We start from the raw sequence: 23,009 nt of genomic DNA, 5'->3' as shown, positions 1-23,009 counted from the left end.
GAGCTATGTCAGTTCACTTTCCTGTGATTTATCAGCAGACTCTCTGGTTTTCTTTATCAGGGCTGGGGTGCTGATGTGCCACCTACTGTAACTGCTCTGCAGGCACCCGAGTAAAGCAATAACATATTTACTTCAGCGAATTTACTTCAACAATTAATTTTAAAAACACTGTGTAAGGGATAATAAACGAGTAGGTGAGTGTTAAATGGCTATAAGGCACAACATGGAAATGAAGAACCACCAATGTAAAGTAACTTCAAACCATTTAACGCACACCTACTCGCTGATTATCCTGCTCACACAACAGTCATTTGCCCACAATAGACTTGAAGTGTTGCAAATGAACAACTGTCTACACATAAAATGACCAATGTTTCAGCAGCACACTTGAGAGTCCTTCCTCTGTGGATGAGTAAATTAAGTGTCTGAGTAAATTAGTGCTTTGATGACGGGGAAACAGAAACATCAAGGATCTCACATCAGTTATTTGAATGGTGATTGAACTTAAGCTGAACCATGGTTTTAACACGCACATGCCAGCCAATCAGAAAAAGTATTCACCCAGACCACGGTATAGGTGAGTCTAAATGAATGGGGAAATATGTATATATGTATATTTGATGTGTCAGTGTTTAAGACTACTTGGCTACTGTGTCAAACTGTTCCCCTCTAACAAACATCTATCAGGTTAGAAATCACAAGTAGTGCAAGACATGAGTGGTGCAAGAGTTACGTTTTGATATCAATGTGCTGTTAGCTAAAGTTAGCACATTTAGTGGACTACTTGGCACTTTTATGTAGAAGTGAGATGGAAAAGCCCCCATGTTGCTGTGTGGTTGAGGAGAAAAGGTTCAAGAAAAATGGATCAACTCTAACTTCATCAGAAGTCAAGGGACAGATCTGCAATTAGGCGAATTCAGTAATCAAGGAATTCAATGTTAAATGTTGTTGCGAAACTAATTACAAATCCTATGACAAATTCATAGTTTTTTCTCTGTGGGTTTTCCCTAAATTAACACTCGGTAATCAAAACTTTGAGAACTCCTGCTAGTGATGAATGTCATATTACATGAAAACCAAAATAAAGTGTCTTAGTAAGGTGCTGGCCCAGACATCTGCAACCAGAGCAGTTTTAAGACAAAGCGGAAACAGGCATCAAGGCCGCTGCAGATCATTTTCTGAGGGGCATAAGTTTAAACCAACCTAAACCACACCGAGAGTGTAAACGCTCCAGGGTTGGATTCAACATGACTGAACAAGACTGGCGTGAACACTCTTGACATAGATTCTAGACTCTCCCACAGGCAGTCAGCTGGTTTGACATTCAGACACACAGTCACTGTGAAAGCCATACCATTTGATTCCCATCATTGTCACAGCTTTTGTTCCCTGTATGGATGCATGACCATCATTCATTGTTGTTTTTCCTATCTTTAATCAGCTTTTGCCTTTATTTTGATACCCGTCTCTGTATGACATTGTCATATAGTGCTGTTTTATGTTTCTTCACATGCAGGAAACTTGTGGTTGTCCCACACCAGAGACTCAACCACAATAGAGAAGTGCAAAGGTCTGACCGTCCTGCTGAGCTCAGTAGCATCACCTGTTATCTTCTCTTACCTGCTTCAAGGACTTTAATACAAATCGGAGATAGAGAGACATCTGCTGTGTCCCCTCCTGTGTGTCCTCTGTGGCAACATCTGCTTCCTCCGCTGCTCTTTCCCATCATGCAGTGGGCGTGTCCTTTGTGTTGTCCCCCCCCTCCCAAGCTTCATTGTTCTAGCCAATCATTGTCCTCGCCAAGCTGTTCCCACGATGCACCAGTAATGACCAGAAGGCACTGATGGGAGCTGGTGTCTGTGAAGGAATGACTCTGTCTTTACAACCGTTTTAACCCCCAGGGAGAAACGACAATAAACAAAATAAAAACAAACACAATGCTCTAACGTCTACTGTGAAATGTGCTCTGTTTTAATTGCTTTGACCTTCAGGTAAACCCCCAAAACTATAATTTAAATGAAGGATATATGACCATTGTTTAGAAAAGGAAATAAGAAATGTAATAGTCATGTGCATGTGATATTAACAGAGTAGAAGAAGAAGAAGTGAAAGAGAGATGGTGCTCTGGGAAAAGATCAGAGCCTGGTCCCTGGGGAGCAGCGACAGATGAAGTAGCTGAATAAGCTGTCTGTCATTGTGTGACTCGGGCTGCTGTGGTCACTTCGTTTGTTCAAACTCAACAATGGACGATGGCTGAGAGAGAAATCTCTGTTTTCCCACAAGATTTAGCCCAAAAAATCACTAGTCAGTGATGCCCAGAGTGTGTGGGGATTTGTCCTGGTGACAAATTGAAATGCTAATAAAAGACGGAGCGGAGAGGGAGAGAGAGAGAGGTGTAAAGTCAGTGAGTCACTGTTATGATGCTGTTTTCCTTTTGTTGTGGCAGAAACTGCAAATCAGCAAAAACATGAAGACATGGAGAGGAGAAAAGGAATGAAATGTACTTTGGGTTCTGAACAATTCAGTTTACTTGTAGAAAATACTTTCATGCATTTTTCTTACATATTCCGTAGGGATGTAAAAATACCAAAATTCAAGGTGGGATAACACCACAAAATAAAGTCCATGATACAATATTTATCTCAAATAAAAAAAAATAAATAAATAAAAAAAAATGAAAAATTGAAAAAAATGTATTTCATTAAATAATAAATCTAATGTGTATATCATTTTTGTTTGTATGAATTTTTCTTTTAACTTCAAGTGTTTCTGCCTTCCTTCTTTAATAAAATGACCACAATGTGCAGAAATAGGCATAAATTGTCTTTGAATTATGTAATTGCAAAGCAAAAAATGCAGCCGACTTTTATGAAGTCCAAATCCAGATGTTCAGGGTCAAGTTTCTCACAGTGACAAGTGTCTTAAGACAAAATATAATTTTAATAAATTACATATTAAATACCATGGACATTGTCACATGCTACAAAGAAGAAAATCTGGGCCCTGCAAATTAATTCTTGCACATGCAAACATACTTGAATAACAACTACACTAAACACTTAATCTAACAGGATAATCTGTAATGAACTGTTTTATACCATGTTAAATCATATATTAGTCTAAAAACATGTATGCTATAAAGTTTGTTTGAGATTATTATAGAACACCGTGTCTTACAAGGTTGTTTAGGTCTTTTCTTTAGATAAAAATAAAACACACAAAAAGGCCTCTTCTTTGGTCTCTACACTGAGGAAAAACTGTGCTAACTAGTTGTGTTGTTTGATGCAGTTGTTCTGTTAGTGTAACCTGCTGCAGATGTGTTTTCACAGCACATCATCAGTCCAGTCAGTTCATCGGCCATGTTGGAGTTACTGAAAGTAAATAGACGCAAATAGATAATGCCGTTGTCCATTGCCGATGGCTGTCAGTCATCGACTACTGAGCCCTCAACCATTGTAACACAATTATTTAAACAGTGATTTAAAAACCCTCTCTGTGTGAGGTAGTGTGTCCCTTCAGAGACGCTGTTGGTGCTGCTCATTGCACTAACATTACGTCCTCATGTCCTGTTTATTATTATTTTTTTATTAAACCTGTCCAATTAGATGAACCCAAGACGCTTGCTTACATTGGAGCTGCTGTTACTGTGTCTTTCTATCATACTGTTATTGTTGTCAATGCTTAGCTTCCTCAGTATAGCTAGACGGATAACTTTGTTTCAAGCTTCAGCACTTGAACACAACTAAGTTACTGGCATTGGTGCAAAGAAAAAAGCTTCTTTTAAACCTGGCATGAGGATGTTTGTCGGACACTCGCCTGGCATGGATGTGAAAGTCGATCTGCCTGCTTCCTTCACAGAGGAGTTTTCTCGGCGGAATGACACAGCTGGAGGTTCCCGTCAGAGCGACAGTGGGAAGTGGTGGTGACTACAGTGGTTAGCTGGTGAGCAAGTTGGCTTTTCTGTTATGGGACAGCTAACCACCCATCCTCCCTCCAAAAACAACAGTGTCATCGTCCGTCTCTTTCACTTTGGACATCTTCCTATGCCAATATGGTAGACATCGCCCAACCCAATTTTGGTCAACCAAATAAAAGCATTTAAGAAGAACAAACTAGTTTCTTATCAATTTACTTCTTTTTAAAATTGGTTGAAGAGGAAAAAAACGAGATAGTTCACAATGTTGGTTTCGGGTTTCTGGCTAAACTGTGACGTAGGTGTAAACACTCTATTGTTTGATTTATGTTTGAGCCATCGTTGAGCCAAGATGGGGGGAGGGGATGTTGCTCAAATTATCAGCAAGATAGCATTTTACCTATCAAACTACCAAGCCACCAATATAATGATTAAGTTAAGGTTTAAAATGTAAAATATCCAAGTTCACAAGGGAGCCCCAGTTTCACCCGCTCTCTGCAAAGTACTGTTGTGTGTGTGTGTGTGTGTGTGTGTGTGTGTGTGTGTGTGTGTGTGTGTGTGTGTGTGTGTGTGTGCATGACAGGTGACCAGTGTGTGGACAAAAGAAGGGTCAGTGGCCAAGTGTGAGCCCTTTTCTTCTCCCCTTGTCACCCTCTTCCCAGCAATCTCTCTCTCACAGACACACACACAAACCAACGGACATCGACGTGCATGCTTACGCACACAAACACACAACACACACATACACACACATATATATTCAAGCAGATCTGTGAGAGGAGAGTTGAGGAGAGGAGCGTATGAATGGACAGATTAATCAGATTATAGCAGAGACACACTTAAACAGCCTGTTCTGTGGATTAGCTACGGTCCTGCCTACTCGCTGTCAGAATAAAAAGTGTGTGTGAGAGTGTGTGTGTGTGTGTGAGTAGGAGAGAAAGAGGGGGAGACTAAAAGAGACAATATATCATCATTTCAAATTTGTGTGCACATTTTGTATTGCTTTTGTTGTCAGCATTAAGCATCACCTATGTTTGGAGCTCCAAAATCCTGCAATATAAATGATGGTATAACTTAGATATCCTTAAGAGTTAAGAAGAAGTAACATGTGAAAAGAAGAAACCGGTCCATGTGAATATGTGACGGATCTAATAAACACTTATATATACGTTTGCATGAAGAAGTTTCGATTTCCCCCTCAGAAGTTCAAAGAGTGCTGTTCTTTATGTGCAGCAGAGCAGCATATGGCAGCCAGTGACCAGGGCTTTGTCTGACTATTGACACCAGAGAGATGCAGAGAGGGAGGATGTGAGTGTGTGCGACTGTTCGGGGCCGGAGGACAGCCTAACAACAACAAAGGACCAGCTTTAAGCCTGTCTCCTGTGATTTTCCAACTCAGCGAAAAGCTATTGTGGCAGTGAAAAAAAGTTAAGTTAAAAAGCTTAGCATGGTATGTGCTAACAACTGCCGGCCGCATGTGTAATACAAGCAAATACTTTTTGAGCAGTCACAGTTGCAGTCTTTGGAAAGGCAACTGTTCCTGTGTGTGTGTGTGTGTGTGTGTGTGTGTGTGCAACCACTGGGCAGCAGGTCCCTATGTTGGCCTGTACAATCCAGAGTTGAAAAGTAAGCAAGTACAAATACTTTGGTACTGTACTTATATAGGTATCTGTACTTTACTTGGATATTTGCTTTACTGACCCCCTATCCCCTACATTTTCACATATATATCTGTACTTTTGACTCCAGACATTTTCAATTCACACTTTATTTGACTTCATTTTACTTTTTACACACACTAATAAGGATCTGAACAAAAAGCCTGCAATGTCTAGTCTAAATGAAAACCATCCTGTGGCACTCACCCCATTTCTGATGAAGTGCTTTGAGAAGCTGGTTCAGCTTGGACCCTCCAGACCAGTTTGCATCCAGAACCAACAGAACCACAGAGGATGCCACCTCTGGGCCTGAGTACCATACTCTAAAACTGCATACTGGACTTCCTCACAAACAGACCCTGGACAGTTCGGATTGGCGGTACCACCTCCTTCACTCTAGTGGTCAACGCTGGAGCTCCGACACAGAAAAGACGAGTGGAGGTAAATCCATTCCATATTACAGTTTTTTGTAGTCCAATGGAAATTTGCTATACAATTTGTATTCAGTAACTGTCAACATTTCAAAGGCATTTGACCCAACCCTGAAGAAGAAAAAGACAAGAGAGGGAGCTTCTGCGGCAGAGAAAAGGTGAGGTTCAGTTAGCTTTGTACAGAAGCAGCCAGTAAAAATGTCCTTCAGTAGGCTACCTTTTACTTTTGTACTTTGAGTACATTTCAGAGCCTGTGCTTTTTCACTTTTACTTGAGTAAAGATGTTGAATCAGAACTTCTACTTTTACCATAGCCTTTTTTTTTTTACACAAATATCTATACTTCTGCTGGAGTACAGAAAGTGTGCATTTTTGCCTCCTCTGGTAAAATCAGATGAGCTGTGGATGTGATTTTGTATCAATATATGAAGGAATAAATTAACTGAAGAAGACTCTCTTTTCTTTTTTCTGTTATCGTGACTCTAACTTTAGTCAACAAGGCCATGACCTGTCTTTATGTGTGTCACAGTGAGTGTGTGTGTGTGTGCTAATGTGCTCCATGTCGACACTTAACACAGTTTTTCCTCTGTAATTGTAGTAAATGTCTGTTCATCTGTCATCCAATTTCATCATCTTGTGTGCGTGTGTATTTCTATAAGACTGCAAACCAGATGAGTTTCTTTGATGACTACTTCTACACTCCCAGTGGTCGCTAAATCACACACACACACACACGCACGCACGCACGCACACACACACACACACACACACACACACACACAAACAGAGAGAGTAGTCAGGCAGGGGCAACCGGGACTAAATCCAGACTGGTGGTTTCTCTCTCTGGCTATAAATACCCCTCTGCTTAAAACAAGATCACACACACACACACACACACACACACACACACACACACACACACACACACACACACACACACGAACACTGATACTCATGTACTCAGGATCATAGAAAAAAAACATTCATTCACAAACACACCAAGACAAAGACTAATATTAATACACACACATACATAGCCATGCAAATATATACACAGACTTTCGCTCTCTCTCTCTCTCTCTCTCTCTCTCTCTCTTTCGCTCTCTCTCTCTCTCTCTCTCTCTCTCTCTCTCTCTCTCTCTCTCTCTCTCTCTCCCTCTCTCTCTCTCTCACACACACACACACACACACACATACTCACACACATACATAAAAATACTCTTCCTCACACACACACACACACACACACAAATACCCTCACACACAAAGAGATGGCTCTGGCCTCAGAGGAGGCTAGCTAAGCGGTCTATGATTATGGGGTGTGTCTTTGTCTCATTTAGTGGTTCCACAAGGAGACAGTCTTCTGCTGTGTCAGACGAACGCACTCTCTCTCTCTCTCCCTCTCTCTCTCACACACACACACATGCAAATACAAACACACTATCACTTAGCGACAACAAATCTCTCAGCCTGAATTTGTTAGATTACTCTTTAAGGGAAATGTAAATGTAAAAATGCCAATGTTTAGCTTTTCCATCTTTCGTAATGATGCAAAACTCCCTCTGCCATTCCCTAAATACAGCTGAAGCGTGACTTATGCACACTAAATATACAGTATAACACCTATTACTGTATGGCAGCAGCCCCCAAACAAACAAGGCCATGTATGCCCATCAACATCCCAGCCAGGTTGACACACCCTGAAGTCTCCACATTTTCCAAATTTTCTCTTCGAATAAAAGCAACATTATATATATATAGCTATTGCCATTTAAGTTACATACAATCTGCTACATTAAGAACAAAGAGAATGCCAAATGCATAGGCTAAGAAACAGATACAGTAGGCTACAACTATTTATTAATCAGTTGTCAACGATTAAATGAATCACGATGAATGATGATCGATTAGTCCATTTGAGTATTTTTTTAAGAACGAAAAGTCTCTTACTTCTGCTAATTAAATGTGAATATTTTCCTGTTTTAGTCCACTATGACAGTACACTGAATATCTCTATGTTGTGGACAAAACAAGATATTTGAGGATGTTATTTTGAAAACACTGAGTGACATTTTTCACCATCTTCTGACATTTTATGGACCACACAACTAATTTGATTAATTAAGAATATTATCAACAGATGAATCAACAATGAAAATAATCATTAGTTAGCCCAAAGCTAAAGCATTAGTATTGCACACTAAATATATAACATAACACATTTTACTGTGGGGTAAAACCACTGGCACAATCACAACACCCAGCAGGAATTTACTTATTTGTCAAAATTGTCATATTTGTTCATCAGGTGCATGTAAAGCACAAATAAATTATAAAATCACTCAGCAGCAGTCATGCTATATTTCATTCCTCTTTTATTTTGGAAAAATATTGCGCTGTTTTCCAGTAATAAAAATGACAGGCTCTGTACATACGACTTTTCTCTTAAATACAACACAGTCACAGGGGTCTCAAGTGCCTAACACATACATGCATACAAACATACTTACATACATACATTATCTGCCAAATAAAAACAATCCAACTTAAATTATTAAAACAGGTTTAACAAAAAGAATCACAAAAGAGTGGAACACAAATAATTACATAATTAAATTAAAAGAATACATCATCTTTCTTTAGATAACAAATAAAATAAAAACAAATGATCCTAAACCAACGGCAGGCAGGGTGATAGTGTCCTTCAATTGGCTAATAGTGGAAGACTGGGAGTGAAGGGAGTGGGAGTGGGCAGTGCATACATTTGACACCACACACAGGCATCACCTCTTCTGTACACACACGCACTCATACACACACTCTCACACACACACATACACACGCACGCCTCCATAGTGCAATGAGGTCTTGGCAGTTAAGACTAGTCATTTATAGCTCAGCTTACTTGGAAACACAACAGCAGCATCACAGGTCAGGATCTGTTTTCAACTTTTTTGAACGATTTTGTCGAAAAATTGTGGCTTAAGTAGCTGCTGCACTAATTTCAAACAAGTGATCCTGGAAAGAATTATGTCATTAGATCATTAGACTTTCTTATATTTTGTCTGACGTTTATTCCTTTGTATGTTCTCTTATGCTGATTATTGTGTTTCCAAAGTTGCCCTGCCCAAAACATTGCCCTGTGTATCACAACCTTCAGGGGTCAGGGGGCCAGTATGGCCCAACAGGATCCATGTTGGATCGATCTGCAGTCACTACTGGAGTCTTCAGTTCTCTATTTTCTGCTGAGAACCAGCTCAGCCAACTCTGTGTTTGTCAGTGCTGCAGAGTTAAAGCTGTACAGCTGCTTTTCATCCATTTGTTTCGTTTTGTTATTAAAAGCTCAACTGAATTTTTTTTGAAGGAATTCTTAACAATAAAGAGACTTAAAGAGCAGCTGAAGTACTAATGAATACAGCGACCTCACCTTTTACTCTGCAGCACTGCACAAAACATGAACTGTCCAATATCCACAACAGTTTTTACACTGCATTGTAAAACCACAGCACATAACAGTACTACAACAGTACTTCAAAAAGTTCTCAGTACTCCAAAGGTACTACACTGTTCATTCAATCAGTACTCCAAGGTACTACAATATCATCGCTCAACATCCAAGTCAATACTCCGCAGTTTATTGGGAGAGAGGAGTTCATCAATTCAGACATCAAACGAGCTCTTCATCAGTTCTCCACGAGTACTCATTCAGCGCTGTCTCTGTACAAAGTGTGTACTAGTGCTAGCACCGTCTTCTGGTATGTCATCCATAGCACTGAGTCAGCATTAGACCTGCATCCATCGTAGGTCAAAAATCACCCGTAGTACTACTGTAGTACTAAGTCCTCGCCAAGTTGGCACTGACTCCGCTCTGGCTCAGCAGCACCTTGGCTCAAAGTCCTCCGGTTAATCCCAGGGAACAGCAGCAAACAGCAGGAGTAAAACCTCCTGGAGACGAGCTGAGCTCTACTGCTCAGGGCTGGTGTGTGTGGACCGCCATCCACCAGAGGAAACTGGTCCCGTCTGATCTCGTCTGGACTGGTATCATACCTAGAACGAAGAATAAAAAATCAGTTTTTAGTGTGTTTTCATATGTGTATAGGAGAACATAGCTATGACTGCTGCTATGGATGTGGTTCTGATCATGGACTGTGAGGTAGCAATAAAATTATTTTTTAAATCTGTTAAATCAATTTTAAACGATTTTCTGTCAATTTCTTTAAATGTAAGTAATCATGTAATAAGTGTGATAATGTCCAGTGAGTGGATCATTATGGTGAAATAAATCCCTTCAAGGCGTCCTGTCAGGATTTATTTCAAAATAATGACCCACACACTGTACATTATCCCACTTTTTACATGGCTACTAACTGAAAAAATCCATAATTTGACACAAAATATTACTTTTAAATTGCTCCTCAGTAACATTCAGTTATTCAGAAATGCTGTGTAATAACCTGAATATATCTTTCAGGCAGATAATCTTGTTTGTGTGTACTCACCTCTGTGGCGATGATACATTCGTCTTTCTGGTCCGACATGACGTAGACGGACTGGTATTTGGTGTCGGTGGTACACTGGTACCCTCTGTCACTGGGACTGTGGTATACAATATCACTGGTTGACTGGTATTTGATATCACTAGTTGACTGGTATTGAAGATCGCTTGCTGCGTGACAGTTCAAATCGCTGGATGACTGATATTTTGCTTCACTGCAGCTCGGTGACTCTTTCAGGTGTTCCTTTTCTGATGCATCACTGTGGGACGAACAAAAAGCAAACACATTAGAAATGCTGCCCTTCACGCAATATGTGCTGTCATTGCATTTAGGCTGATGTGTTCATTTCTATCCAGGCATTTTTCAATATGCACAAATAAAATTTCCAAGCAGTGTCTGTATATATTTCAACAGTTATGTACCTGTTTTGTCTCTTCCTGTATCCTTCCTCTGAGTCCGACTCATCAAGCATCTCACATTTAACCTCTGGCTCATCATCTTCTTTACACAGCGACAGCTCCTCAGGCCGCAGCTCATGCACCAGGTTGTACTCCACGCTGGGGTAGCGAGTCTTAAAGCCATTCTTCTCCGATCCGTTGAGCCCGCTGATTCCACTCAGACCACCCAATGACCCACCAAGGTCTGAATGGTAATCCGCCTTCTTGTTGGTGTTTTTAATTGATGTTGTCATCATAGCACCCAGCTCCTTGTCACTGCGGAGACAGTTGTTGGTTGTCGTCAGGTTGTTCATGGTCTCGTGGCTGTCACTGTGGACACTGTCGCCGTGGTGACTGTGCCGGTCCTGCAGTTTGACCCGAATGTAGACCACCAGCACTGAGCAGCCAATCAGGATCACAAGGACAAGGAAGACACCAGCGCACACGGCTGTCCAGGGGAATCCGCTGTCATCATCCTCCTCGTCTTCACTGTTTTCACTGTCAGGGAAAGAATATCGCCGATCTGGTCCATCCACCACTGGCTGCCGCCTGGGCAAGAGGAACTGGCAGTTGTGACCGCCGTAGCCAGGCACACAGGCGCACACATAGCGACCGCCACGCTCATGGCAGGTGGCTCCATTGTGGCAGGGGTTGTGATGGCAGCGGGAGATGGGAGAGCTGCAGTTTTCACCGGTATACCCTGCAGAAGAAGAAGAGTTTAAATATCTAGAACAAAACTAATATACAGCGACATAAAAATCATAAAGAACTATGTTTTAAACAAGACACATCTGTTGAGTGCCATCATACCTGGAGGACAGGTACAGGTGTAGCCGTTCACTCCCTCCTGACACGTCCCACCATTCTGACAGGGGAAGGACAGACAATTTCCAGAGATACTGCTGCTGTCCTCACAGTTAGGACCTGAGAATCCCTCAGGACACTGACAGAGGTAAGAGTTCACCAGATCCACACATTCTGCACCTGCAGAGGGGATAGGGATAGAGACAAAGACAGAGCATTAGCCTACAAATATTTTAATTCAAGGTTTAAGTTTATTTGTAGGCGTCAGTGAACTTCCAAACACAGAGGACGACATACCGTTTAAGCAGGGGTTGGAGGAGCAGTGGTCGATTTTCTTCTCACAGTTGAAGCCAGCATATCCCATTGGGCACTGACAGAAGTAGCCACCTTCGGGGTTGTCGACGCAGCGTCCGCCATTGAAGCAAGGCCCATCCGCACAGGTATTGGCGCTTAACTCACAATTGTTGCCATAGAAACCAGGTGGACAGGTGCACTTATAGCTGTTATCATTGTCCTGTATTGGAAATAATGTTGAAAAAAGCGGTTACACACAGGCTCATTGCCACAAATAAACCTGTTTCTATCGATCAGTCTTGTCTTCAGGGACACTCACAGTGCAGCTGCCTCCGTTGCGACACGGATTTCCAGAGCATTCATTGACCTGGATCTCACAGCTGGCACCTGTGTATCCAGGCGCGCAGGAGCAAGTGTAGCTGCCCTGGCCAGTGTTGGTGCAGGTGGCTCCGTTAAGGCAGGGCTTATGGTGGGTACAGTAGTTCAGGTCTGAAAACATCAACAACAGAAAGAACATTTAGAAAAAATACAGTTTAAATGTGAAATAAAGAAGGCATATCGACCCAACAAGTAGTAGTAAATCTCTCTGTAAACTCACCCTGGTTGCAGAAGAGCCCGCCCCAGCCCTCCTGGCAGTTACACTGCCAGGGCTGTTGGCATGTGCCATGGAGGCAGCCTGGGTAACGGATACAGTCGTCACAGTAACGCCCACTGAAGCCCACACGACACCTGGGAACACAACATGGAACACAACATTAATTTAACACTGCTCATAACTAAACAAAGATGTTAAGTTTACCTATTTTTTATCCATCTAAGCAACTCCAGGATGTGTTTTTTCTAACTTACTTGCACTCTCCAGGTTTATCACAGAAGCCATGTTCTTCATCACAGCCAGGAAGACAGATTGCTGCAGGGAGGAAACAAAATATGACAGGTGAATCATGGGAAGTCCTATCCTGGAAACATGTGTTTGCCTTCCATCAGTCTCCCCATTCATAGATGGCCTTTCCAAACCATTGCCTGCCTGGTTGGCGCCCCGACCCTCTTATCTGTTTGCCTCTCTTTCAGCTTGTCTGCTGGCCTGCCTCTGTTTCCAATTTGTCTACTCCCTGTCTGTCTGTCTACAGTGTCTTTCATCCTCCCTCTCTAGTTTTACCTTTCTGTCATAGCAAACTAATAAAGAGAAAGCTCTGTGGCTCATGTTTGGTGGTCACAGACACTAAGCTGCCAAAGTGGAACATGATAAAATCTTGAGAATAATCTGGGGTCATCAGGTTGCCCCTGACCACCAGTCGAAATGTGTCAATGCTGCAGAAGTTAGTGAAAAAGTTGCCACAGGGAGCTACGGCAGCTTTGGTCACCAAACGGTGGAACCAGCCAACAAGCCCTCTCCTTTAACATGGTTGCTCTCCAACACAAAAGCGTCCCACACAAAGCCTCCTTTCTCCCCTTGACTGTGGGTCAGAAGTCCCTTTTCTCACCCTTGGCCCCCCTCTTCTCCTCCTACTTCTGATCCTCCTCTCCTCCTCCATCAACCTATCCCCTTCTCTTCTCCTCCTTCTCTTCTTCCTCTCCTCTTTTCCCTCCTCCACTCCTCCTGTCTCTCCCCTCCTCCTCCTCATCCCCCCAGGGCCAGCTGGTCTGTGTGGAGCTAACCACCAGACAGCTGCTCCATTGTCTCCTCTCACCGAGCAGCTGCCCCCTCCACAACAATACACAACCCCGCTCGACCAATCAGCGGCCCGGGCCGCAACAATACAGGACCCCCACTTGGCCAATCGGGGAGGAGGTTTGGGGCGAGGAGGCCCCAGTGGTCTAATGGAAGGCACGCGGCGTGTGAATTACTGAGGAGCCACTGTGGCTCATTAGAATGGAGGCCTCTGGTGCTATGGGATAACTAACTGACGCCTGTTGCACACGGGCCCTGCATTAGGAGGTGGAAAACAATAAATATAGGCCACTGATTAACTTTGAAAAGTTATTTATACACTTTGCATCATCAATATTAGTTTATAGCAGTAAAATGATATATTCTTTAAGCTGATTATGAGTCTTCTCTAAGTCAAAACCAATGTAAAAGATTTTTATTGCTCAGATGAACCATGTAAACATCATCTCCTACTACCTGCTCCTTCACTTTATCTCTCTCACAAGCAGCTATCAGTAAACTTAAATATTAACTAAGATGAACCACTGTTTTCTTTGACCCTTTCATCAAACATTTACGTTGCTCCCATCAGCCGTCTTACTTACGTTCAGTGCAGTACTGTCCTTTCCAGCCGGAGTTGCATATGATCTCCCCGCGCTCGCCACAGGTGAAGTGCCCGAAAGCGTCGTCTCGGGGCCTGCAGAAGACCGAGCAGCCATCTCCATAGTAGTGCTCGTCACACAGGAAGCGGTAGGAGTAACGCAGCTCAGTCCCGCCAGCTGTCTGCATGTCCTTGGACCACTCTTCTCCCACGGTGAGGTGACGCTGAGTTGTGATCCTGCTGATCAGACGCTCCGGGTTGTCTACAAAAATCAGTGAATGTTATTATTGATAGTGTTGTGACTGAATGATTATAACAGCATCATGATATGCTGCAGTAGAGTCAAAAAATTATTAGTTTTATGTCATTTGTTTAAGAGTTTTTAGGTCTTTATATTCTTTTTAAGATGAAGATGTCTTTGTTTATGCTGTTATGAAAGACATTTGCACATATGTATTATTTTTGAGCACATATTTTGTTTTGGGGAGGTGGTTTGATGCCAGAAATAGTACTTTTTTATGGTTCCAAGCTGGATGCTACTGCCTGAATATAAACACCTTTTAAGATGGGAAACAAAGTGTGGGTTCCACCTAGTGTCATCAGCTTTTTTATTATCTCCACCACCACCAACAGAGACACACACGCTCACGTGCTGTGGTCAGTTAGTCATCATTAGTGCAGTGATAAGAGCAGGACATAAAGATAACAACAGCAAATATCCCAACTACAGGTGCAAATCTCACCTGGCGCCTACAAAAACAGTGGGTGGCCTTTTCCCAGTGTCATGATAAATATACTTACAGCTGTAGAGAAGTTTTCTGTGGAAGTGTCTTAAATTGAGTCATTTAGCATAAAATCTATAGACTTTTTAAGTCTCAGAAAAAGGAAGATAGTTTTCAGCATATTAATGTAACACTAATGTTTCAGTTTACTATCATAACATATCTCATGACATATTTTTATATATATGTTGCATGTTTTCATATGATGCACATATTTTTACATACTTATTTCTATTTTCCCTTTCTTATAATATCACTATGCTGATATATTTCTATCCTATCTTAACTTTAATAATTACAGTAATTATTTTGCTTTTCATCCAGTCGAAGTCACTGTTTTATTATTGTCCTTTTTACATTATTTTGAAGTCCTTCTCTTTCATGACTCTCATTTTAATAACTTTTTATGAATTTTCTACCTTCTTTTAATCTAATTTATTACATGGATTTTAAATGATTTTTAAAATTTTAAATTTTAATATGTACTATATAAATAAACCTGCTTGCTAATGACTGAGCAGTAAGTGAAAACCATTCTACTGGGAGAGAAACAAGACCACCATTAGCCTTCTGGCCTGTCTTTGAGTTACACTGCTCCTGCCACCCACCTGTTGTCAGGTCGTCCAGGGAGTCAGTGTGCAGAGCTTCAATGATCAGTGAAAACGTCCCCTGAGGAGAGACAGACAGACAGACACAGAGACAGAGAGAGTCAACAGCTGCTGGGCCTGGAGGACTCCCTCCCTCCCTCCTTCTGCAGAGGGCCATTAGAGGGCCTCCCAATAAACTTCACAGCCTAATTCCCGTGTTGATTAGGGGCCTAATAAGGACCACTACCTGCTCCCTTTTCACACCCCTGCTACTATCACACTCTGACACCGCCGTAAAACCAAACGAGGCGGAATTTCACGCTGCGCTGCCAATGATGTGCCAACTCAGAGGATGTTAAATTTCCCACCACGCCTGCCTGCCTGGTCGGAGGAGAGAGAAGCGTTTGGTGGTGAACTAAACCCCCCCCCCCTCCTCCCTCTACTCTCCACACACACACATATACACACACACACACACACACACACACACACACGCCCTCCTCCTCCCCTCCCCGTTTTATCCCACCAAAGAGCACAGAAACACTACAATAGCCCCTCTCACACACTGCTGACAAAGACCCTCACAAGTGTTGAGTTTGGGAGCATCTGTTGCGTTTTGCACTCTTCAAAGCTAATATGTCCCAGTGGAATAAGACCATAATAACTCTACAGTCTGCCTCTGGCTTACATTACTTCTCATAAATGTGACATTAAAGCTACTATAAGGAGTTTTTAACTGTTTATGAAATTGTCTCAATTTATTACTGATGCCTCTTTATGACCTACATAGGTTAACATGACCATCAGTGAGAGGATCGGCTATTTCTGTATAGTTATTCGTAATGCCTGCCACCAGGTTGGATTCTTCCAGAAACCAGGTGAAATGAGCCTGTGTTTACATTTTAGATGTTATAATTTTTTATGTTATATTTTGCTGTTTTTATATGTTGGAAACACCGCTGATTTGTACACAGGGGCGCCCAAATAATCAAAATATTAAAGTTCCTTGTAGTAGCTTTAATCATGAAATAGACAGAAATGTTATACCAAAACTTTAAACGCATATTAGTGTTCTTCAGTACTGTTGCATAAAAATATCTATGGTCCACTCACCGGCCATGTGAAGCCGAAAGGGAAGCGGATTGGGTTGGTGAAGCTGTCCGCGTTGGTCTCTGGCACCTGGAAGGAGTTGGAGCCGAGGACGGGCGTCACAGCCCCGCCGTAGGTGCAGGGAGGCTCCGGGGAGACATTAGCCTGGTAGTGCTTCAGACAAACCCGAAAGAAAGTCTTGCACTCGCACTGCTGATGCTGCTGAGCAGCAGCAGAGGAGCCTCCTCCACCCGGGCAGCAGTTGGCGTTTCCTGATACCCCTTTCTTGTTGAGGAACTCCTGCAGCTTCAGCTCAAACACTCCAGAGCACAAAACCTACAAAACATGATGAGCCCAGGGTATTTGAGACAGGTAACCTCGGCATGTGTTTTTAAGTATTTATATATATATATAAAAAGTTTTTAAAACCAGAGCATACAGTTTTAATATGATTCTAATGTATTATTGGACCTACCTGGCAGGTGAGCAGGGAGAGGGTGACAACCAGGAGCAGACACAGGCGTCCCATTGTGTTGACAGCCCTTCAACAAGCAGTGAAAGCTCCACAGGTCCGTGTAGCCCAGCTCAAACAATCATGGAGAAAGTTTTGAAAAGTTTTCCGTCCGTTATGATCACAGTCAAGGTGAAGTCTTGACGCACAGGACAGGAGGAGGGAAGGTGCAGTTTCCTTTGGTGTCTTCTGCCTCTCTACTTTCCCATGCGAGGCGCAAGTTTGTGACAGACAGAGAAAAAAAAAATAAAAGTTTTACAGTGTAAAGTAGTAATCCTCAGCAGAAAGATCCCCGGAATGAAATCCGCGATGGAAATATCAGAGAGTTAATTCCAGTCAGGCAGCTCTTGTTTATTTTCCCACTTGATTGATAATGATAAGCTGATCCTAAAGTCTCCGTCTCTTTTCTGTCTCTGCTTCTGTGCGTGTGTCTGATGGCTCTCCTGCCCTGCGCACGGTTTTATACGGGCCAGCAGACGAAGGGTAATAAGATGCAAATGAGCCCCTCTGCTCCTCTTCTTCCCCTCCCTCCCACCACCACCACAAGTCCGCCCTGGGGCCATCACAAAGAAATAGAAAGAGGAGGGGGTGCGCACAACTTTTGCAAACCTCCTCCTCCTCCCCCTCCTCTCTTTCTCTCAAAGGGGACAGACCAAATGGCTAGTGAGCTGTTAAATGTGCAACAACCCCTTGCTTCCCCTGATGCCTCCCTCCCTCCCTCCCTCCTCCACAACACACACACGGGGCCCATTTACATTCCGACAAATTCTTTAACCTCTGCACGAAATCCTCCACATCGCGCATCAAGTGATTTCTACATACACACAGCAGCAGTGGTGGTGGCGGAGGTGGCTTCTTCTCATATTTTGGGGTTATGCTAAACTAAAGCCTTGGCTGGCCTGTCCTCGTCCCTGTTGCATGGCCAGCCGGCAGCCAGCCGTCCCAACTGCGCTACAACGACCATCTGCTCCGCCACATTCCTATGGTGTTACCCCTGCCGTGGTGTTCACATGTTCACACCCCCAAAACAAGTCGATCTGTTCCCATTAACCTTATCTCTATTTCTTGCTTACATGTCCTACACTTTACCTCTCCAAATGCGCACTCATCAAGTAATTATGTCATCCTGATTAATGTCTAATAAATGCTGGTACTCTGATCCACTGATTTAATGGTAAATAAAAGGAGTTTGACCGTTTGAAAATAATATCATTTTAATGCCAAGATTAGATCATTCTTTTATGTTTTTACTTTGCTTTTGTCTGCGGTTTTAAAAACAATAAGAACAATAAGAACAACAATACAAGTACTACTGCTACTATTATTATTATTATTATTATTATTATTATTATTATTATTATACGCTTTTTCAAATTTCATACAAGGCAATGTAAATTAAGGTATGTTTTACAGGAGAAAATTAAATCGATCGATCTGTACGGATGAGAAGCATCTGTAGATGTATGAGGTAAAAGGTGTAAGTTAAAGAGATAAAATAAATTAAAAGCAAGAAATAAAAATAATAAGTCTCGAGCTGTTTCTTAAAACTATCAACAAAAGTTGCTTGAGTAATGTGTCTTGGGGGCGTGTTTTGTGCGCATGTGCCTTTTTTAAAATCTTTTTTATGTTTTTTATCAACCTGCAGATGAAAATCAATCAAACATCAGTTATCATGTTGAATAATGTGAATTGTCCCTTCTTAAATAAAATAAACGTGGGAAAAAAAACAGAAAATTATGCGCATAAATTTACAATTCACTCATTACAGTCCACCCATATATCCAACTCCCAGTTTGTTTTTATGCTCCTAAATTATATTTCGAACCATTTTGAATAAATAAACACGAGGTTGTGTGCTTGCAGGTAAAAGTTCTCTGGTAGACAGTCGAAACCGTGCGCAAAGACACACCAAAACACGTACACGCTGGCACACCTAAACCTTTTCTCTCCACTGATGCATGCCTCTGTGTATTTCCCGTACTTGCTCTTTGGTAGAGGCAGTAAAAAAGACTTGGTGGTGTGTCACTCGCGTGGCTGTCATTAAGGGACTTTGTGAGGAGGAGAAGGAGGGGGAGGAGGATGAGGAGGAGGAGGAGGAGGGGAGGCACATAGAGGGAGTAAAGTTTTTTGTGCTTTCAGCTGTATGGTAATTGGGTCCGGCAGCAGCACCTGCTCTCCCACAATAATACAGCACCAGAGAGAGAGACACAGAGAGAGAGCATGGCCGGTTGCATAAACAGTGATCTGTTTGATAATATAATGTTTGATAATAAATTATCACATTTCCATACAGGCATAACAGTTATAGACTACAACCACAATTACCATAGACTCAATATACTGTAGGTCCCTGAAAGTATTCTGTGTACAGGTCAGTCAGGGAACATAACACCGACTCCACACACGCTGGACCCACTGTCTCATTTGCATATGTGTGTTTATCCGCAGAAAAATGTGGGGAAAGAATTCGCACTTGTTGGCAGGATGTTATTATGAGCTTATCTCTGGCTGTGAAGTAACTGAAGATGCTGGTAGGCTATACCTTTGATTAAACTTAAAGGGACAGTTCGCCACAGAATCAAAATCATATCTTTTTCCTTTTACCTGTAGTGCTACATATTCCTCTAGATGGTTTTGGTGTGAGTTCCAGAGTTTGGGACTCTGTTTTTGGTGCTCAACATGCCAAACAAATACATTCGAAAAACTCAACAGAAACGTCTTCACATCCTTCAGAGGTTTATGACCTACACAAGACCTTGTGAGCAGTTTCATGTAGGAACTATTTTCTTTCGACCAAACCATGCCTTCCAACCATATCACCACGCAGAAGGAAGCCTGCACCTACTAATGGATCAGAGGTTACTGCTCAGCTGAGGAGGACGCCATTAATGTTCATACATTCATATTCACACTCATGTTAAAGTGGTTTACTGAAACCAAAAATCCTCCATACTACTCAAGTGACTTTTTGGAACTAACTCCTCCACTGTAGTATTGTCATTATCACAATATGAATTCATAATACTGTAATATTATTATCATAATAGCGTTAAAAAATTCTAATCATATATCATGAACAATACGAGTATCAAACCCCTAATCTTGAGCAATGGTTTCCATGATTTCCGGAAAAAGTTGTTTTTCAAGTATTTCTGGTGCTTTGAGCAAAACAAACCAAGTGCCATCTTTTTCCATTATATTGGGGAGAAAGCAGACATCTCTACCTCCAGAACTCAGCAACCCCCACCAAATCTATCTATCTATCTATCTATCTATCTATCTATCTATCTATCTATCTATCTATCTATCTATCTATCTATCAAGTACAGTGTTTGCCACTGAGATGTAGTGGAGTAAAAGTATGCAGTTGCATAAAACCAAGATACTCAAGTAACACACAAGTACCTTAAATTTGCATGTAAGCACAGTACTTACGTAAATGTACTTAGTTACATCCTACCACTGAGCCCACTGCAGAACAAGAGGCTACACTGACGGCACACCACTTCTAGTGTTTACACATATGAGCACACTCACAAGTGTTGGGGGGAAAGAGGAGGAGGGGGTCTTAATTAACAACTCTAATTGAAGCTGCACAGAGTCAGTGTTTTGGGTCTGCTGCTGTCCCCCAACAAGGCCCTCATTCACACTCCGCCACTAACTTATCCCTGATGACAAGCAGAGATGGAAGAAGTACTCACATCTTGTAATGAAGTAAAGGTAGCAGTACCATCAATGTAGAAATACTCTGGTACAAGTGAAAGTCACATATTTCAATTTTTTCATCTAAACAAAAGCACAAAAGTATTGACATCAAAATTTATTCAAAGGACCAGTGTGCAGGATTTAGTAGTGGATGCTTGAAGGTTGCAAACACCTCATCTCACCCTTCCCTGAATGAATCAATATCTTTGTTCAATGTTAGTTTTGTATAAAACAATCAATAAAATTTTTAAGCACAAAAAATGACAAACAAAACAAAAACAAAAAAAACAGAAAACCCATCTCTTTCAAGCATGTAGGAGAACCTATGGCACCTGCAAAACTCACGAAAACTGCAAAAGAGTCCGTATCTAAAGCCAGAGTTTGGTTTGTCCATTCTGGGCTTCTGAACATGGTGGCTCAACATGGTGACCTCCATGGAAGTGGATCTGCTCCCTCTATATGTATAAACAGCTCATTTTAAGGTCACAGAAACACAAGAATTTCAATTTCATGTGATACACTAATAAAAACTTGAATGAGTGTTGGAATGTAAATATTTATGCACTATTGTGTACATCACTTTAATGATTCAGCTGGTAAAGATGGAGCAAATTCAACTGTTTTCTGTACTTTTTCTGCTAGGTAGTTTATGATTTTCCTCCAGGGATCGAAGTTTTATCTTTATTATTACATCATCATTATTTGTTTATTAATCTGATTCCACAACGAAACTTGTTTAAATTATCAGTTAAAAGTAGGGGAGATTGGCATAATTGTAACTAAGGGCATGAGGCTGATTTTGAGGTTTCAAAGTTACTTTTTGGATGTACTGTACTTTTCTTCTGCTGTCTAAAATTTAGATGACTGTGAATTTAGATATTTCATTTTAATCTCTAGGTTACTGATTAAAAATGAACATTAACAAACTATGCTAATAAACTCTAGGTGTTGATTGTTAGTTTATGAGATTAACTCTATGTTATAGTTTCCCCTAAGCGACATGGCCTAATGTAAACACCTTGTTTGTCTGTGTTGACATACTTTCCTGTTTGGGAAAAGAACATATTTCATCAAACTAAAATGTAATTTAAAATGCAAAATTGCTTTTAACTTAGTACAAATAATTAAAGCCTACCAATAGAATAGTCTTCTGCAAAAATAGAAATAGATTTTTGCTTTAAATGCATATGATGCCTGACATCTGAAAGAATTTGAGCCGCATACAAAAAATCTTAAGAATCATTATTAGATACTACAGCAGTTATGTGATTGCTTTGAAATACGGTGAGCTTTTTTCAATAGCCCCCAAACGAGCAGTGGAAACACTCCTCTTGCTTTAAGTTTAATATCATAGTCAAATAATACTCAAGTAAAGTACAAGTACCTCCCCTACTGAACTTAAGTATGATACTAGTAAATGTACTAAATTTACTTTCCACCACTGTGAACAACTGTCAGCCTATCATGTCAACACACACACTGCATGGCTGTGTGCAGAGCTGGTGTCGTCCTTGTTTGATGACCCTGCTAGCTGTAATTCCCTCCGTGTGTGTGTGTAGATAAATGAGAAGCCTCTATGTGTCTAATGCGGCTGCGTGTCCGTGATGTGCTCTTTACACCCCTCCAAACTGATTGAGGGGCCTTTAACCTTAAAGCTTTAACACTATTATCCCTGCCTGCCACCGTCTTTCCACATACTCGTATGTGTGTTTAGCTATAGGACGCTGCTCCGAACTGCTCATTTCATTTAACCAGTTGATTTCAGTCCCCTCCCCAATAACATACAATGCTCCTATGTGGCGTGGCGTAAAATCCCTCTCCTGAAGCCTTTTATTTACACTCATCCCGACTTTCAGAGGTCCCTGGTGCTCTCTCTGTATTAGGCCAATACACTATCAGTCATTCATCACCATGACGTGGCACACATTTTCCGATTACGCCAGCAAAGCGTGACTGAAAGGCATGGTGGGATGGAAAGTGACCCCCCTCCTCATCCTCATCCCTCCTTCAGCAGCATCAAGTGGACATTTTCCTCTAAAACATAATTTATG

General features: G+C 41.6%; 1 protein-coding gene across 2 annotated transcripts; it reads right to left on the bottom strand.

The window, feature by feature from the left end:
- Nucleotides 1–8,359: 8,359 nt before the first annotated feature.
- dldh (dihydrolipoamide dehydrogenase) lies at nt 8,360–17,696 on the bottom strand. 2 transcript variants are annotated; one of them, XM_084718884.1, is made up of 12 exons: nt 17,218–17,696; nt 16,767–17,078; nt 15,675–15,735; nt 14,289–14,546; nt 12,882–12,942; nt 12,631–12,761; nt 12,352–12,521; nt 12,036–12,252; nt 11,745–11,918; nt 10,920–11,634; nt 10,501–10,756; nt 8,360–10,048 (listed from the first exon to the last, which is right to left on the bottom strand). In XM_084718884.1, exons 1-12 carry the CDS (start codon nt 17,269–17,271, stop codon nt 10,043–10,045), a joined length of 2,415 nt encoding a protein of 804 aa, XP_084575010.1. In that variant the 5' UTR covers nt 17,272–17,696; the 3' UTR covers nt 8,360–10,042. The 2 variants fall into 2 exon arrangements, with proteins under 2 accessions (XP_084575010.1, XP_084575020.1); XM_084718894.1 differs by lacking the exons at nt 15,675–15,735; nt 17,218–17,696 and having other exon boundaries at nt 16,767–16,876.
- Nucleotides 17,697–23,009: the final 5,313 nt, after the last annotated feature.

This window comes from Lutjanus erythropterus, chromosome 1 (assembly GCF_056507025.1).
Source record: "Lutjanus erythropterus isolate fLutEry1 chromosome 1, fLutEry1.hap2, whole genome shotgun sequence".
Classification (NCBI taxonomy): Eukaryota; Metazoa; Chordata; class Actinopteri; order Lutjaniformes; family Lutjanidae; genus Lutjanus; species Lutjanus erythropterus.
Note: the sequence above shows the minus strand (reverse complement) of the source record. Positions and strands in the feature narration are given on the sequence as shown.

What these genes read in the sequence shown, in the direction of transcription:
- dldh (XM_084718884.1), bottom strand. Translation starts at nt 17,271, where the DNA reads ATGGGACGCCTGTGTCTGCTCCTGGTTGTCACCCTCTCCCTGCTCACC. An exon ending in GCAACGGAGGCAGCTGCACT is followed by an intron (nt 12,253 to 12,351) that starts GTGAGTGTCCCT and finishes TTTCCAATACAG; the next exon opens with GACAATGATAACAGCTATAA. An exon ending in TACAGGAAGAGACAAAACAG is followed by an intron (nt 10,757 to 10,919) that starts GTACATAACTGT and finishes TTCGTCCCACAG; the next exon opens with TGATGCATCAGAAAAGGAAC.